This window comes from Athene noctua, chromosome 3 (genome assembly GCF_965140245.1).
Source record: "Athene noctua chromosome 3, bAthNoc1.hap1.1, whole genome shotgun sequence".
Taxonomy (NCBI): domain Eukaryota; kingdom Metazoa; phylum Chordata; class Aves; order Strigiformes; family Strigidae; genus Athene; species Athene noctua.
In genome coordinates this window covers 52466534-52482917 of record NC_134039.1, presented here as the reverse complement: position 1 = coordinate 52482917, position 16384 = coordinate 52466534, and the positions used below count along the sequence as shown (strand labels likewise).

Below are 16384 nucleotides of genomic sequence, written 5' to 3'. Positions count from 1 at the left end.
TTTAATGTCCCTTCCAACCCAAACCATTCTATGATTAAAAAAAAAAAAAAAAAAGTCAGGCCTGAATAGGGAAACCGGGTTGTTAAAACAGTCAAGATATTCTCGTATCCCCGCAGACTCCCAACCTGGAAATCTCATTTTGCTGTGCAAGTTGACCAGTGCTAGGAGTGCATCTTTCTGATATATGAAACAGGTTTTCAATGTATCAGAGCATCAGAAATTTCTGTTTCATCAGACAAACTGATAATGATGTTTGGATATTTCTGAAAGCTTGAAGACACTGGGCACCTTAAAATTTCACTAAGGGAAACTAAAATTGAAGTTTCAAACATGAAAAAAACAAAGAAAGTAATATAAAATTGCTTTTGTTCAGTCTTCAGCTATTTCAAAAGGTGAACAATTTCTTCAGGATTTATTTATAGGGAACAATATTTTCTGTGGAAAAAAAAAAAATGTTAATCTCTCTTTCCGTTCTGTATCTTAAGAAACACCTTATCTTTTGTTCATTTATCTGGGTGGTAGTATAGTTATAAAAGTTTCCATCACCAAAATATAATACTCCATCAAACTTACAGAATAAATACCTACATAATGGAACATTTTATAACTAAAACCGTAAATTAAATACAATATCGCTTCATGTTCTTTGGGATCACCTCTCAGGATTCATAATCAGAGTCTATTATTAGGTCTTTGGGGAGTGTGTGGTAAAAACTGTGCCTGTTTTCACATTTCTGTGCTTACACAAAGAGTTCATAGTTCCATCTGATTTAATAATGAAAGCCTAGCTGTTAGAACCTCATACAGGAATACAGTATTTCTCAATGCATGTTAATGATAAAGTGATAGTGATATAGTGATATCTCCATCATGTGTGAGAAGAGCAACACAAAGCAAAAGCCCAGGAAAAATTCTTGCAAACTTGGGATGTTTCCTTGGGTGGCCATCCAGACCTGATGGGCTCAGCCAGCCTCTGCAAGGCAAGAATGACAGTGCTTCCCTTAAAGTGCTCTTCTCAAGTGTTTCAGGAATGATAGAATGAATTTAAAAAAGAAAATAAATAAATTTTCTTTCTCAATCTGTACAATTTCTTGTATCTCTAGGTGCTTTTGTGCTCAGCCGATGAGGGGTTTGAATTATCTTTTCAATTAAGGAAGTATTAATAGGAAACTCAAAGCATTCTGTTGCGAGAAAACTAATTCCCTTTAGATGATGCTGGTTGCACAATACATAGGGACAAAACCCTTTAGCAAATAGACAAAAGCAAAAATCAAACCAAAGCCAAAAGCTAGAAATAAGCACCTATTGCGGTAACACGGATTAATCCCACAGCTGCAGAGCAAAGCCACCTGTCTTATTTGTGAAACCATGACGAGTGTGAGGAAGACAGAAAATAGAAGCATCTGATGCATGGAGCTGAACCTGAGAGGTGAAATAACCTGGAACTAGGGAATGCTCTTCAGGCAGCTGTGCCTCTGCTTGCCAAAGGAGCAACCCTTTCAAAGAATAGCCTGCTTTTACCTGCTTGGCCTTTTATAAATATCAGAGCACGGCAGCATGGCAACTGTTTGCACGTGAGGTTTATAACTCAAGCAATTATAAACTCAGAGAAAAGATAGTATTTCTTTCATATGCATCTCAATTGAAAGCAAAAGGGAGATAAACAAGAAAAAGTTTTGAAGGGACTTGTAACTCTGTGAAAATACATCGAGAAGAAGAATCTCTTCTGTGAAACACAACTAGGATTCAGACTAATGCAGCTCTCAGGCCATATGTGGTATGTGCTATCTTTAGGGCATTTTCAACTGTTTTAGCTGTCTTGGGATTCATTTCACCCAGCTTTACCATGTAGCAGTTACATATCCACCACCTGTGGTCACGGAGGGTCTCTGAGAAGGGAAAGAGCCTAATAATCCTCTGGAAATGTCAGTTCTAGGGAAGTTGCAGGGAAGTACCAGTGGTTTCTTCTCACCATTATCACTGAGGAAAGGCTGGATGGTTACCTAGATGTCTTACATTTAGGCAACAGAAGCACCATGAGGTAAATTCCAACGGCATGCAAGTTTAAAGTAAAAATGTCATCCAGTCATAAACTGTCTGTATGCTGCAGCTTAAATGTTTTGCTGTGTTCTTGAACTTGTATGCAGGAGATACTGCAGCAATAACATTGGACATGTAGGTGGTCTGAATATGACTTTACTTTCTTAGTTACTTTCTCAGGAAAGTTGAAGCTTTGCTTGTTTCCTTTTGCTGCCTTCTGTACATATAATTTCATATTTAAGACTAGAATGTTAAATTGGTATAGTGTAATTAAAATTATTTACATGCTTTAAACAACTAACATTCATTGCGAACTGAATGGAAATCAGACAAGCTATGTAAGAGTATGTTCTTGCTTTTCATTAAAATTCAGGTTTCTGAGAAATGATACATTTTGAATGTGGATCATATTGATTTATTTCCATTAGTTGTATCAATTAATTCCTGGCTGCATTAATGAGAAATTAGATCATTTTAATAAAGATCTAACTCAGTGGCCCATTGTACTGCTACTAGTCCCTCCAGCTGTCCTATACTTAACTGCTAGCACGCTAATAAAATCTTAATGTAAACAGGAATATTACCACTGGCTGCAAATAAGGCCAGCTTGCACCCAGTGTAACATGACCTGTCTCAGAACAAGCCTTTATGCTTTTGTGATTCTGTTCAACCAACAGAAATTAACTTCTTTCTTCCTCCAACTACATCATGTCTTTTTAGGTCTTGCAGAACGTGTTAGGGCTGTATTATAGGTTTGGTGGACCCCACACAGGGGCTTTAATCAAACATAAAGGATACACCGAGATTTGCTGATGCGGAAGTCCCGGACACAAATTAGATTCACCTTTTTTTGTTCTTCTCCTAGGGGGAGTTCAATACTTAATTCAATGTTTAGAATCAAACTAATTTTTCAAATTATTGCCATCGTTGATTTACAGTGATATTTGGTTGAATGTATAAATTTAGAAGAAAGAGAATGCTAAAAAAGGGTATTAAAATGATTAAGGAAAAGGAAAGTCATATTCAAAGGAATGTACAGAAATTTGTCTTCTTTAGCCCAGCAAGAGAAAGGCTGAGAAGGGATATGCTTGGTCTTTATAAAAACATTGGAATCTAAATATTGGATACAGTTCCATCTACTTTCAGCAACTGAAAAATGTTATTACAAAGAGCAAATGCCTGTCCTGAGAAAACTTGGGCTGAAAATCAGAAAGAGATTCCTACCTTTATGAGCAAGCAGGTTGTAGGAGACCTTCCTAAGAGGACTGGAGGAAGAAAACCTAGATGGCTTCTATGAAGCAACATTTTCTGCAATAATTTATTTGTCATAGTATTGGCAAAATGGACAGAATTCTGACTATCTCTAGTCCTCCTCTCTTCCATTCCTATTATGAGCATTTAAAGTCAGCAGGAAATGGTAGCGTGTTAATAATCTTAGCTTCAGGATCAGATGAACCACAGTTTACAATTAAATATCTGTTTTCTTGTTTGCAGCTTTTATAAACCCATTTGAGGTTTTCTGAGGTCAGTTGAACTGTGCTCTCTTTTCTCATTCCTAGTGAGGAACAAATATTGTTACAGCACAAAATTTGCTTACCTACTCCTATATGACCAAAAGTTAGGCTTTTAATTTCATCTGGTTGTCTAAGGCTGTCAGCAGAGTTGTGGGCCACATTGAACAGCAGTGTACCTCCTCCTCAGATGGGTTTCCAAGGCATGTGGGTGAAGCATCTCTTGAGATGTCTATCACTTATCCACTGAGTCCAGAGGAAATGAAGACAGTTAGCAGAGTTCAGATGCTCAGCTTTCCATCAGCTAAAATGAAGCACCTGAAGACGATGAAGAACCTGAGCCCCATCATTTCTACCCACTTGTATGAGTTAAAACCTCCACTAAAGTCACCAGACTGCAGAGTGTGGGCTCTTCACGATGCACATCAAGACGTGGAAGTGTCTTTCAAGTGTGTGGGTTGAGTGGTGCTAATACAAGACCATGTAAGTATTTTCAGATCTTGGCAGAGTCATTTGATTTAACTTTGTTCAAAAGAACTCAAGAAGTGCAGAGTAGGCCCTCCTTGTGGCAGTAAGATGTTCAAATTTCTGTTCTCCTTCCTCCCAGCCCAACCTCAAGCCTACAGGGACAGCTGCAGGGAGGAGCCAGTCAGACTCCTTCTGCTGTTTTGTTCGGACTTTCTCAGGGTTTTTTGATAGCTGATCACCCCTGTTCCTCCCAGTCTGTGCACTTTTGTATGACTCACTCCTTACATTTCTCACATGCACACTCCTCCCTTGTCACTCTCCTCTGTTTTCCTATATTCTCCATACTTATTGAGTCTTACCACCCTAAGCTCCTGAAAAAAACAAACAAGCCACCCCCACACAACACCACATCCATAATTTAGCTGGAGGTCCACAGCAGGAGCCCTGCCAAGTAGAAGCGAGTCTGGTGTGCCTTCTTAGCACTGGCACAAAAGAGGTACCAGGACCAGCAGCAGTAACAAGGAACTACCACTTTACCACTTAAGGGAAATTATACTATTTTTGGTCACCTTTTGGACCAATTGCTTTTAAGTTATACAGGACTTGTTTTAAGTATGCCATTTTGCAACATGAAGGGTAATAAAAATTTTTAAAAGTAGGCTGATTTTGAAGTCTACCGAGAATAGAATTATAAATTTTCCCTTAAATCAAATACCTTGATGGATGAGAGGACATAGGTGTAAGCATGCTCTCTTTGGGAAATGCTGGTATAAATACAAATAACCATAAAACAATAGATAGCAGAAAAAAATAGAATATTTACTGTTTAGTCTTCCAATTAAGTTAGCTGATTTATTCTGAAAATTTTAAAGTCTAATAATTCTTGTCAGTTGATGATCCTGTTGCATATTAGTGAGTAGACTGTATTTGAAATAAATTTAAGAAGTGAAAATACAATATACATACATTACCATATTTAAGGAATTGCTTGTTTCCAAGCAGCCAAAGACGGAAAGTGCCTGAAGACATTGATAAGGTCAAATACTTATTTTTACTTTTAGCAATACCTGATTTTGAAGTCTGTGAAAATAAACATTCTTTTAATGCTAGTTTTGTGTGTAGCTCAATGTTAGTCACTGTATCTATGGACTATAAAAATTACTGTGTGCCATAACTTGGTATTTTGTTCTGAATCATGTTTCTTGATTGATGATTGAAATAATAGCTAAAACAGAGGTTCCTAAGCTGAGCTTATTATTTGGTTGTTTAGCAGTAATAATTCCTAGCATTGATCGTAAGAGGCGATATTCATAAAATCAGTGTTCCCACAGCCCAGCTTTCCTGTCAGGTTGTTCGGCAAAAGCAGCTCATAAAATTCTCCCTAAAACACCTCCAAATGTTTTGCCCTCAGCTATACTGTAACAACTCCTGAGTAGTCCTACATTGATGGATCTAATGGAAACAGCCAGAAACTATTTAATTTTGAGGTAAGGATGGTCTAACTCCTTGCCAGGCTCATCACATGTTCAGCTGAAGGCCAGTTCCTACAGGGGAGGCAGAAAGGAACAGCACATCCAGGCAGGCTGGATGGGGGCCACCTCATCAGAGTGGACCACTCAATTGGATTGGCTGTAATGGTAAACATGACCCTACCTTTAAGGGGCCTAAGGATAAAAGGAAAAAGAAATACCCATTTTGCCTCTTGGAATCAAACTCAAGAGGAAACAGGAAGGCAAAAGATGTTGGGACAATGCACATTCCTGTCCTCTCCCCCAGCACTGTGAAACCTCAGTACTCCAGGTAACTGCTGGTTTCTCCTGAAGATGAGAGGCAGCTCGGCTTAGCCCTCTGAGAAGAAGAAGCTCATGGTGGGTAACTGAAATGGATCTTTTATCGTTATCTGAAGTGCTGCTGTGAAGCTTGGCATGGCTTACAAGGGCCAGATTGCATTCATAGCAGCAACAGCCTACATGCTTCCATTTGCACGTGCACATTCTCTCTCTAAAACTTTGTTAGCAAGATTATTTTGATTTTAATGAAGGGATTTCTTTTTTTAATTCACTTCAAGTAGCTGAATTAAATCATGGAAGAGGTGAACCACCTAGGGGACTCTTTAGGAAGAATAAGTACCTGCAACCTCTGCTGTCCACCCTCTACACACACGTGCAAGCAGCGCGCACACACACACACACATTATTTATGACTTTGTTTCCACCTGTGCTGACGTGGCTGGGAATTTACAACAGCATTGAAAAAGTTACAAGCAGTACCTCAGAAATTCCACATTTTACTGAGCTGCGTTATTATGGCACATTTGTCAGGCAGCCAAATGTGCTATGTCAGCCTCATAATGAATTACAACAACATCTGTAAGAATAATTGAGGAAGAAGAGGAAACCAATGTCCACTTTTTTAATCCAATGTTTCAAAGAATCTAATGGTGGTGGGAGATTCACAAACAGAAAACACAGAAATAAACAACATGTTTAAAGGGATATATGCTAAATATTACAAAGTGGGTGGGGGGCAAAAGGTGCATTACATTTCAGACAGGAGAATAACCACAGCCTTTCCAGGCATGTTTTAGCTTAGCTATATAAAACACCTGGCCCTAAAAAAGCAGACCTCTTTCATTTTGGTTTTTTTTTTTTTTTTTTCCTGAGGAAAATATGAAGCTTAAACAGGAGGGCCACATAAGCTCAAAACTCCTTTGTGAAAGTCCTCATTAAAAAAAAAAAGAACCTACCAAATTTATATAATAGTTACTTTGTAATTGCTATGAACTATATGAATAAATCCATACTTTCCATTTGAGAATCTTCTGTGAGGAGAAAAGAGGTCCAACACTATCAAAGAGCTGGAAAGACTGGGGTGGAGAAAAGAGGTAGGAATGTCTTTCCCAGATCCCTTTCCTCAGCCTCTGCACCTACAATAACTTGCTTTTCAGTTGATAATTGAGCATTTTCTCTGCAAGACAGTAAGATGTTGAAGAAAGCTGGGAAGACAGCTGATGATATTTGGGAATGCTGAATATGATTTCCATCATCCTGCAACACAGTGCTAAGTTGCTGGTTTTTTTAAAAGTAAATGAAGTTGATCAAACATTATAAACTTTAAGAAGTTTCCTCAGCTGCCTTGTTTGAGAGATGACTGTGGGACGCAGGCCTTTTATTTGCACTTCAATTTAATGGGAGTGATGATTTGGGTGGTGCTTACAGAGCCCCGGAATCTGAGGTGCTGATTGAGATCTGCTGGAGCCAGGTGTCCCCGGGGGGGGGGGGGTGTCACCCCGAGACCAGGGCTGACACTGCAGCTCCCTGCCCACAGCACGCACAGCAGTAACTCTGGAGAGTCCACTCCGTGCCTGTTCAGAAGTAAACCACCATGGGTTTTGCAGAAAGTGCAGGGACCAGCTTCCTATGATACTCAAAGTGTACAGAGCGCAAGACATTTCTAATCACACAGAAATATATTAAGCCTGACTCTTTAAGACTACAGAAACTTGTTGAGCAAAAACTGCCAAGAAATCAGGAAGAGAAACATGCTCTGGCATCAGTGAGAATCAATCCACAGGGACCTGCCAAACTCAGATCAAATGGATTTGGGAAGAGGGAAGTGCAGTGGGGAGAGAAAAAGCAAAAGCTCTGCCCACACCAGCCTCTGTGCCTTGTCTGTGTTGCCTTGATAACCCAAAGGGGTCTGCACTCTGTATTCCAGTTCCGAATGGAAAAGCGTTAATTCAAAAACAAATATGAAAACAATTTGCAACAAGTAATTTCAAAGTAAAAAATCAAAGCATTTCAATTTTTTTGATGTTTTGATTTAAGCAATTTAGTAAAATGAGTTCAGTGGCTCAGTGTCACAGTGCCTTTTGATTTAATCTTCCTTTTTTTTAAAACCTATTTTGAGTGAAAATGTTACTTCAGATGAAACTGCTAGAGTGTGCTGGTAGGTGAAATAACACAGTTGTTACAAGTAGAAAGCAATAAACAAACACGTTTTAAAATGAGGCACTTAAGACCCTCAGTTTACATTAAAGCACAATTTTATTCATTAACAATACAGCTTTATGATTAGTCATATTTTCCATCATCGCCATCATTTTATTACTTTACCTACTGTGTGGTCACAGTTACGTGAAATTTAATTCATTCTAAGTACAATTTTACACATAGGTTTTGTCCCCTTGCCAAAATCTGAGAGCAGATTAACTTTTCCCTGCTTACAGCAAATACGTACGAGGCTGCTGTGAGTGCCCCTGTCACTTTCCATTCTTTAGCTTACATGGAAGGCTGTGTAAGCTAATTATGATGGGGGGCCATGTTTCCCCTTTCCTGAGGTAAGGTTAATAGAGAAATAAGTTTATGCTAATAAATAATATGATCAGCATGTGGCAGAAGCCAGGCTCTGGGCAGTTGGCTGCTGTAGCACTGATGCTTTCTTATGCTGCTGGCGTACACGCCCACAGCAGGTAGCAGTACAGGTACAGTTTGTTTTAAGCCAGGAGAGTAGCTAGTTTCAGTTATAAAAGCTGGCTTGTTTATATATGTCTTCTACAACCTAACACAAATAGTAGCTTCTTCATTGCTTTGCTAGTGAGCCACACTTGTTAAAAAACTATTGAAAAAAAGTCTCATTTGGGGATGCGTTACAATTATGTGGTACCAGTAGATCAATTTTTTGTATGAGCTCTCTGGTTTTCATCTGTGAGTCAATAGTTTGCAAAATATTTCTGTGTTCACTAAGGCAGGTCACGAACAGAGTGAGGGAACTCCTGATGTCAAATGAAGGACCAAGTCTGGTTATTTTTAAGAGTCTGGAAGCACAATGACTCTGCAAAGCAGTTTCAAAAACTCCTCTAACACTTCTGGGGAAAATGTGCTCATCTTTTCAGATGCAATTCTCCCTGCCACCTGGAGGGCTCTTTGTCAGTGACAATTCTGCTATATGTAGACTGAGCATCAGACAAGTAGCTCACCACATATCTCCAGCTGAAAACTGCATCTTGCAGGAAATGGCACAGCTGCCCCATTCAAGGGCTGACAGAGTGGCAGCTCTAACACCTTCCTAAGCTTACAGAACTTGAGAAGTGGGCCCATGTGAACTTCATGAGGTTCAACAGGGCCAAGTGCAAGGTCCTGCACATGGGTCAGGGCAACCTCCAGTGTCAGTACAGGCTGGAGGATGAAGGGATTGAGAGCAGCCCTGTGGAGAAGGACTTGGGGATACTGGTGGATGAAAAGCTGGACGTGACCAGTGCTACCAGCCCAGAAAGCCAACTGTATCCCAGGCTGCATGAAAAGAATCTTGGCCAGTAGGTTGAGGGAGGTGATTCTGCCCCTCTGTTTAGCTCTTGTGAGACCCCACCTGGAGTACTGAGTCCAGCGCTGAAGTCCTCAGCACAGGAACTTGTTGGAGCACGTCTGGAGAGACACGAAAATGATCAGAGGGCTGGAGCACTTCTCCTATGAGGAAAGGCTGAGAGAGTTGGGGTTGTTCAGCCTGGAGAAGAGAAGGCTCCAGGAAGACTTTATTGTGGGTTTTCAGTACTTAATGGGGGCTTACAGGAAAGATGGGGACAAATTTGTTAGTAGGGTCTGTCATAATAGGACAAGGAGTAGTGATTTTAAACTAAAAGAGGGTAGATCCAGACTAGATAGAGGAAATTTTTCATGATGAAGATGTGGAACAGGTTGCCCAGAGAGGTGGTAGATGCCCCATCCCCAGAAACTTTCAAGGTCAGGTGGGAGATACCCCTGATCAGTGTTAGGGGGTTGGACTAGATGACCCTTAAAGGTCCATTCCAACCCAAACTATTCTATGATTCTATGAACTGTGTTAGGAGAGAATGGATGTTAGAATATGCACAAGTTATTCCCTTGGAACAAGAGGATTTTTCAAAATCAGTATATGATATAACAGGAACTCCTGCCTTTCTCCCTTATGTTCACTTTACAGTATCTCTGTAGGTATGACTTACAGTAGCTCTGATTACTTCCCTTAGATGTGGCATGCCAGCATGTTAGGAGCAGGACAGAATTATGTATTGCTGTCAAGTGCTGGTACATCTAAGAAAATCAGCATGAAACCCCACCATTTGTTGATGAACAGAGGGCATAGCCCCAAATCTCCATTATAGAAGTGCAGAATGAAAGACAGCAGCATAAACAAAACCTAAGGACATCAATATCCATTCCTTCATAAAATAAGTAGACTGGACACCAGGGTCACAGCCAAAGGTAGTTTCTTAAACTGGATAGGAACTGATATGGTTTTGCATCATTTTGCCAAAAAAGAAGCTGAAGTCTCACCATTCAAGATGGTGTTATTTCACATGGCTGTGAAATCAATACCTGAATTTTGATTATCCAGCAGTGGACCCAAATCTTAAGTCACAGCCTATCCATGCACATCTACAAAGGAAGTGCTAAAAATAAGTAGGATACACACTGCTATGGCAAGTGAGGGAATCTTTAAAACATGCTGCATCTAAGTCTTCCAAAGTAAAGGCCTACAAAATCTCAAAGCCTTAATTTCCAGTTCATATTTGAAATTCACAGGGTTTAAAACTAGTAGCCACTCATTTCAGAACATAGTATATACACTCAGATTGCAAACTCCCGCAGATTGCAAACTCCTGCATTGCGCTTGGTGAATAGCCCCTGGCCAACAGTCAAGTTGAATGGGAATATAACACAAAAGCACTTGTTGATAGCTGAGGAAAAATTAACAGGTTTGAAGGGCTATCAGTAGTCCATAATCTTGAGTAATTTATGGTTCTGTTCTGTGTGAGAAAAATCCTGGACTCAAGTCACAAAGCCTAGATTTGTTTTACAAGCAATGAACTTAAATTACTACTAACTTCACTCTCAGGTCCCGTTGTCCCATGCCATTCTGACACAGTGGACCCCATGGACCACACGACTCTGGGAAACTACACATTACACCAGCAATATTTAATCTTGAACACAAACAGGTCTTGTTTCTTGTCTACCAGAAAGGGAGATTTTAGATGCAGTAAGACATACAACTCTCCAGCTGATGTGCTCTTTGGTACACAGATGCTTTTGGCATTTTAAAGAACAGAGGATAAGTGGTATTATATACCAAAAAGTATTGTGAAAAGCAAGGGAATGCATGTAAGTATTATAAATATTTTAGACTGTCTCCTCAATTATGCATTCACTGCATATTCTTACTACGAGCTTCCTAAAGCTGTGGCTCAGCTGTCTTACCAAGCTTCCCCTCCTCTTCTCCAGCACCGAGCCAACACTGCCTTGCCTTCAACTACATTGTGCTCTGTAAATTGTTTGTCCGAGTCTGTAACCACAGTGACAGGGCAAGCAAAGAAACAGGAAACAGCATAGTGTGGGTTACCAAAAGGTTCCCAAAGGACATGGTAGCAGTATTGAGATACAAGAGAAAAAGCAGCATAGGAAACAGGAGAGGCCTCCTATGCCTTTCAGTAGGTGATAGGATGTGCACGTATGTTATTCCAGTGTAACTACTGACCCCTAATACTTAAGCACACCAAGCATGAGAAGCACTCCTTGCCACAGGTAAGAGAGCAGATACTATGGCTTTTATTCCCTGCTGCATAACATCCCTAAAATACAAAGGTAGGCATCTGGTAAGATCTTAATCTGAGTAAAACTCTATGTACAAGAATTGCACCTTGTTATACATTAGTTTCTTTCCTTCACTAAACAGGCTAAGGCTCTACCCCCTTCTTAATAATTTAACACAGCTACTAAATGAACAACCAGCAAGTCAGACACATTTTCTGTGACAAAGCAATACATGAAGTGAGGGGAAAAAAAAGGGAGAAGACTTCACTGAGAAGAGTTCTCTTGAGATGTGTCACGTTTGCAACAAGTCTCCCAAGCAACAAGTAAAATTTCTGCTTACGTTTATACTTGAAAGGAAAGAGAATCCCCACTTATGGTCCTGGCTAAGGTAGGGACCATGAAGTAAAGTAGGGTCTGATAGTAAGGTTGGTAGAACACAAATGATCCCCAAGACAGAAATAAGAAATGTTTGGTGACACTTTCCTTCTTTGGAAAAGTAGCAGTGTTCTTCAGCAGAAAGTTTGGGCATAATTCTGCCATTGTGGCACTACCAAGCTCTATCTACAGGTAAGGGAAGACTTCTAAATTAAAGTATTTGGTCCTGAAATACTGTAGTGCTCCTTAAGGTTTTGTGCATTTAAAATAGCAACAGCCTTCAGTTAAGAAGCTATGCAGGTATCCCCTGCATCCACATCATTCAGGTTACTCAGGAAATGCTTGCTCCAGAGAGATTCTGGTAAGCAAGTGACTCCATTTCTGTCTAAAATCATTATTCAGAGCTTACCAAAGCTGTACCTCAGCAATTGTTTATGCCAGTTCATTTTGTTGTATAAAGCACTGAGAGCATACTGCCCTTAAAGAACATTTTATAAGTTTTAAGTGAGCTCATGACAAGTTGCTGCTGGTGATAAAACTGCAAAATGTCTGTTTTGTCATTCAGCAACACTTGTTTCTAAGACTCTGAGATGCAGTGTAAGCTTTACTCAAGTGTTGGCCAGTTTTTCCCCATCACATCAACTTAGGATTTAGCTCTCAGCTGTGTAAATATCAAACTATCAGCTCCCTAATGTCTGGATCTTCAGGGAGGGAAAGAAGACCAAAAAAACCAAAACAAAACACAAGGCAAAAAAAAGAGAAAATAAAGGCTTGCAAGTTCTCTTGCCTTCGAAACAGATGCTTGGTTGCATCAGTGATCTTAAAAAGAACTATTAAGATATTGCAAGTATAATTTGCAGATTGCCACTGTATCTAAGCACTCAACTTACATGAAAACGCACCCTAGCAGAAAAGAGAACTCAGAAGTGTTTATTTCCATTTCTGGGTATTTAAGGCATCAAATAAAATTTTAAGTAATTTGTATTTTTAGGATGCTAAATAAAACCTGATGGGAAGAATTTAATATTCAGTCGCTGACCCTGAACATTATTTGGGTACAGAGATCCATGTCCTTGGAAGATTAGGATCTTTATACTAACAGTGAGGCAAAAAAGTATTTAAGGGAAAAGATGAAAAAGTAATAAAATAGTATTGCCACTGTTCCCAACTGTCCCCCACTCAGAAAAATAATATAAAGCTTGCTTTTCATGATGAACTTATAACACACAGTCTTAAGGATAAACATTAATTATGGAGTGAAAGATGTACTTACTGGTTTTAACTTTGGGTTTTTTAGATATGTCAAAAATCTATCATGGTCCCCAGCTCTCCTCCCCCTAAAAAAGCTAGGGTCACGGGGGGGGGGGGGGGGGGGGGGGGGGGAGAAAAAGGAGAGTTATTGAGTGAATAAAATTTAAGAGTTCTTGCCTTATTGACTTATGGCTTTGTGCTTAACCCAGGAAAAATTAATCTCTTTCAAAATGCACTTAATTATAATCAGATACCCATATCAATGTCTGTCACCACATCAGCACATCTGGCAGCAATGAAGACAAATTAACAATAAGAGTCAGAAAATCTGGCAATATGATCAACTAAAGCACGCAAAATCCATTCTCTACACTTAGACCACCAGTGACTAAGGATGGATTAACTTCCTGTCTCTAATACTGGCGCCTAAATTAAAGGGAAATTGCATTGCAATCTGGGTACCAGGTTTCTGGCTACAAACAACAAAAAGCCCTTAGCTCAGCTACACCAGGCAGAGAAACCTTTGCTCTAGCTTTAGTCATGATGTCTGTGATGGCCTATTCTAAACAGCTGCTTTTAATTTAGTTTAAAAGAAGTGATTTGGCAACCATGTAAGTTTGCACCTTCAAAGTAGGCAGATTTAAAAAGCCAATGTCCTGTTTTGTTAACCATTTTGGAGTCTTGCTGTTTTAATGCAGTGAAGACAACAGGATTCACAGGTTTTTAAAATAGTAGGCATCTATACATAAACAAAAGTGTTTTCACTTAGCTACCATTTTATAGTAAGCAATCCTCTTTGTCTGACTTTGTATAGTTAAAAGCATTGGGTTCATTACTGCAAATTTAATCCAGCATGAATTTACAATTGCTCAATTTGACTGAGCAATTGAATAAAGCACAGATCTCATCTATAACCAGAAAAGGGCTGAGTAAGGAACAGAAGCACAAGTTAAACCAAAGAGAACATTATCATGTACTTGGATTACCTTCTCATGTTGGGTACAGAAGTGGTTGCAGAAGCAAAAAGGGGAGAAAGGGTATGGGAAAGCAAAGACTCAGGCATGCACTGTGTATCTGGCAAACACTTAACGCTAAGCCACTTAGAAAAGGATGATGCTACTGGGCAGGTAACCAGTGCCTTTTCTCTTCTTTACTAAATAGCTTGATATGGATTTACGCATCTACTGTGCATGTCCTCCAACAGATGCATGCACACTACCTGCACACAGGCATGGGCAGACTGTTGGTATTACAGCCTCATGTGCAAGAAAACCGAGACCATGTGCACACACATCTGATAGCGGGAATTCACAAAGTGGAAGATTTGCATACTTATTTTGGCACAGCTTCAAGCCACCTTACTCATAGCTGTGGCAGGACTACACCCACTCTTGGAAGCTGAATATATTTAGATTTACTGTGTTAAAGATATAGGTTTTAGTCAAATAAAGGTGCAAACATGACATGGAAGGCACCTACATATGCAATACTATCTACAAACATAATTCACACTTTTCATTCTTCATACACTAAAGGTGGTCAGAGACCAGATGGCAGCATATTTTATTAAAAGTAATGTGCAAATAAGATGCATGATACCTGCAAACAGCATGGAGTTTCCATTTGTAAAAAGGTACAAGTAACAGTACAAAATTAGAATGCTTACTACTCATTTCAGTAAAATGAAGTCTGACATAGAAATACATATGCTGTATTATTTACACCATTAATTTACAAAGATATTATTTGCATAAAACAAAGCTATAAAATAATTAGAAATATAGTATTTTTATAAGGAATGTTTTCCCTGTATAAGTGTAGAGCATTTTGGCAATTATGCTTTATTTGAATACATTTGTTTGTTCTGAATTCATAGCATCACGTGGTTTCTTTCTTCCCTTCCTTTCCTTCTTCCCTTTTTAAATAAAATTCCACACTGAGGTAGTAGTATGTTAAAGTATTTCTTTGTTCCAAAAATCAATGGCAGATCCAAAAGGAGCTATGTATCCAAATCACAGGATTGGAAAGTAGAAGTCCTAAAGTTTTCAAAGGACTGTTTGTAAGTGTAAATGCTATTTTCTCCTCTAGGAACTGTCCTTTCCTTTCCATCTTCATCTGCCTCTGCATCAAAGTCCAGTGAGGCATGAGGATTATTATAGGAGGTTTTTAGCTGACAATTTGCTGGCTGTCTACAACTTGAAAGAGAGTCCAGCTGAGGCCTCCATAAAGACTTCCCAAATGTCCCTGAAAGACAGAAATGAATAAGTACAGAAACATCAATGCTAACAGCGTGTCACTAAGCGCTGCATGTTACAATGCAAGCCAAGAATCAGCACAGGTAAAAGTTCATGAAAGCGATATTCACTTAACTTATTTTACCGCTTAAAAGAAAATATCCCTATGATCACATGCATAAGGCAAGGTTCTGCCACCTGAGACATTAAAAACATTTCCAAAGTAAATGTATAGCCACATACAACTTCATTACTTTTGTTTTCATGCCTACTCCCATGTCCATTTTTCTTTGGGGAGGGTGGCAAGGGGGGGAGGTGTGCACACAGACCAAACTGCAAACATATCACAAGACACTCTCTAATGCAAAAGTCACAACAGTCTCCCTGGTTTGTTCTTCATGAACAAATGGCACATGATTAAATTAAAAAAAACAAAAAACAAAAAAAAAAAAAAAAAAACACAAAAAAAAAAACAACACAACAACATGTACAATAGGGTTATACAACATCCTCCCACTGTTCAGTCTGAATGCTAAAACAATCTTCTTCTGGCTAGCATCTCCCATTAATAATAAAGGTCCCAACAGCCAAATTCTCCATTCACACCTGTTCATCTCTTTGCCCCGAATCGGCTTAGGCCAAAGAGAATTTGGCATTTCAGTTGATCTGGATTCATTTGTCACAAAATAATTACTGTGCCTATCACTCTTGAGTACTGGGAAGGTGTGAGCGTGTTAGTGTCAGAACCTCGGCAAGAAGGGCCTTCTCTTTTTTCACTGAAGAAAGATACAGCCACCGCAAGTCATAGTGTCTGTAACTGACACTCAAAAAATTTATTTTCAGAGGACACTGTGCCACAGGCTGATTTTGAAGAACTCAGTTTTTATCAATAAGTTAACACTACAATCATTAATAAATTCTGCAGTCAAAAAGCCAT

The 16384-nt window shown here is 39.3% G+C and overlaps 1 protein-coding gene across 1 annotated transcript in view; it reads right to left on the bottom strand.

Moving 5' to 3' along the window:
• Nucleotides 1-14764: 14764 nt before the first annotated feature.
• LRIG3 (leucine rich repeats and immunoglobulin like domains 3) overlaps nt 14765-16384 on the bottom strand; it is a 44120-nt gene continuing 42500 nt past the window's right edge. The window contains exon 19 of the mRNA XM_074901534.1: nt 14765-15457. Coding sequence (XP_074757635.1) covers nt 15213-15457 — 245 coding nt within the window. The 3' untranslated portion in view covers nt 14765-15212. The remainder of the gene's footprint in view (nt 15458-16384) is intronic.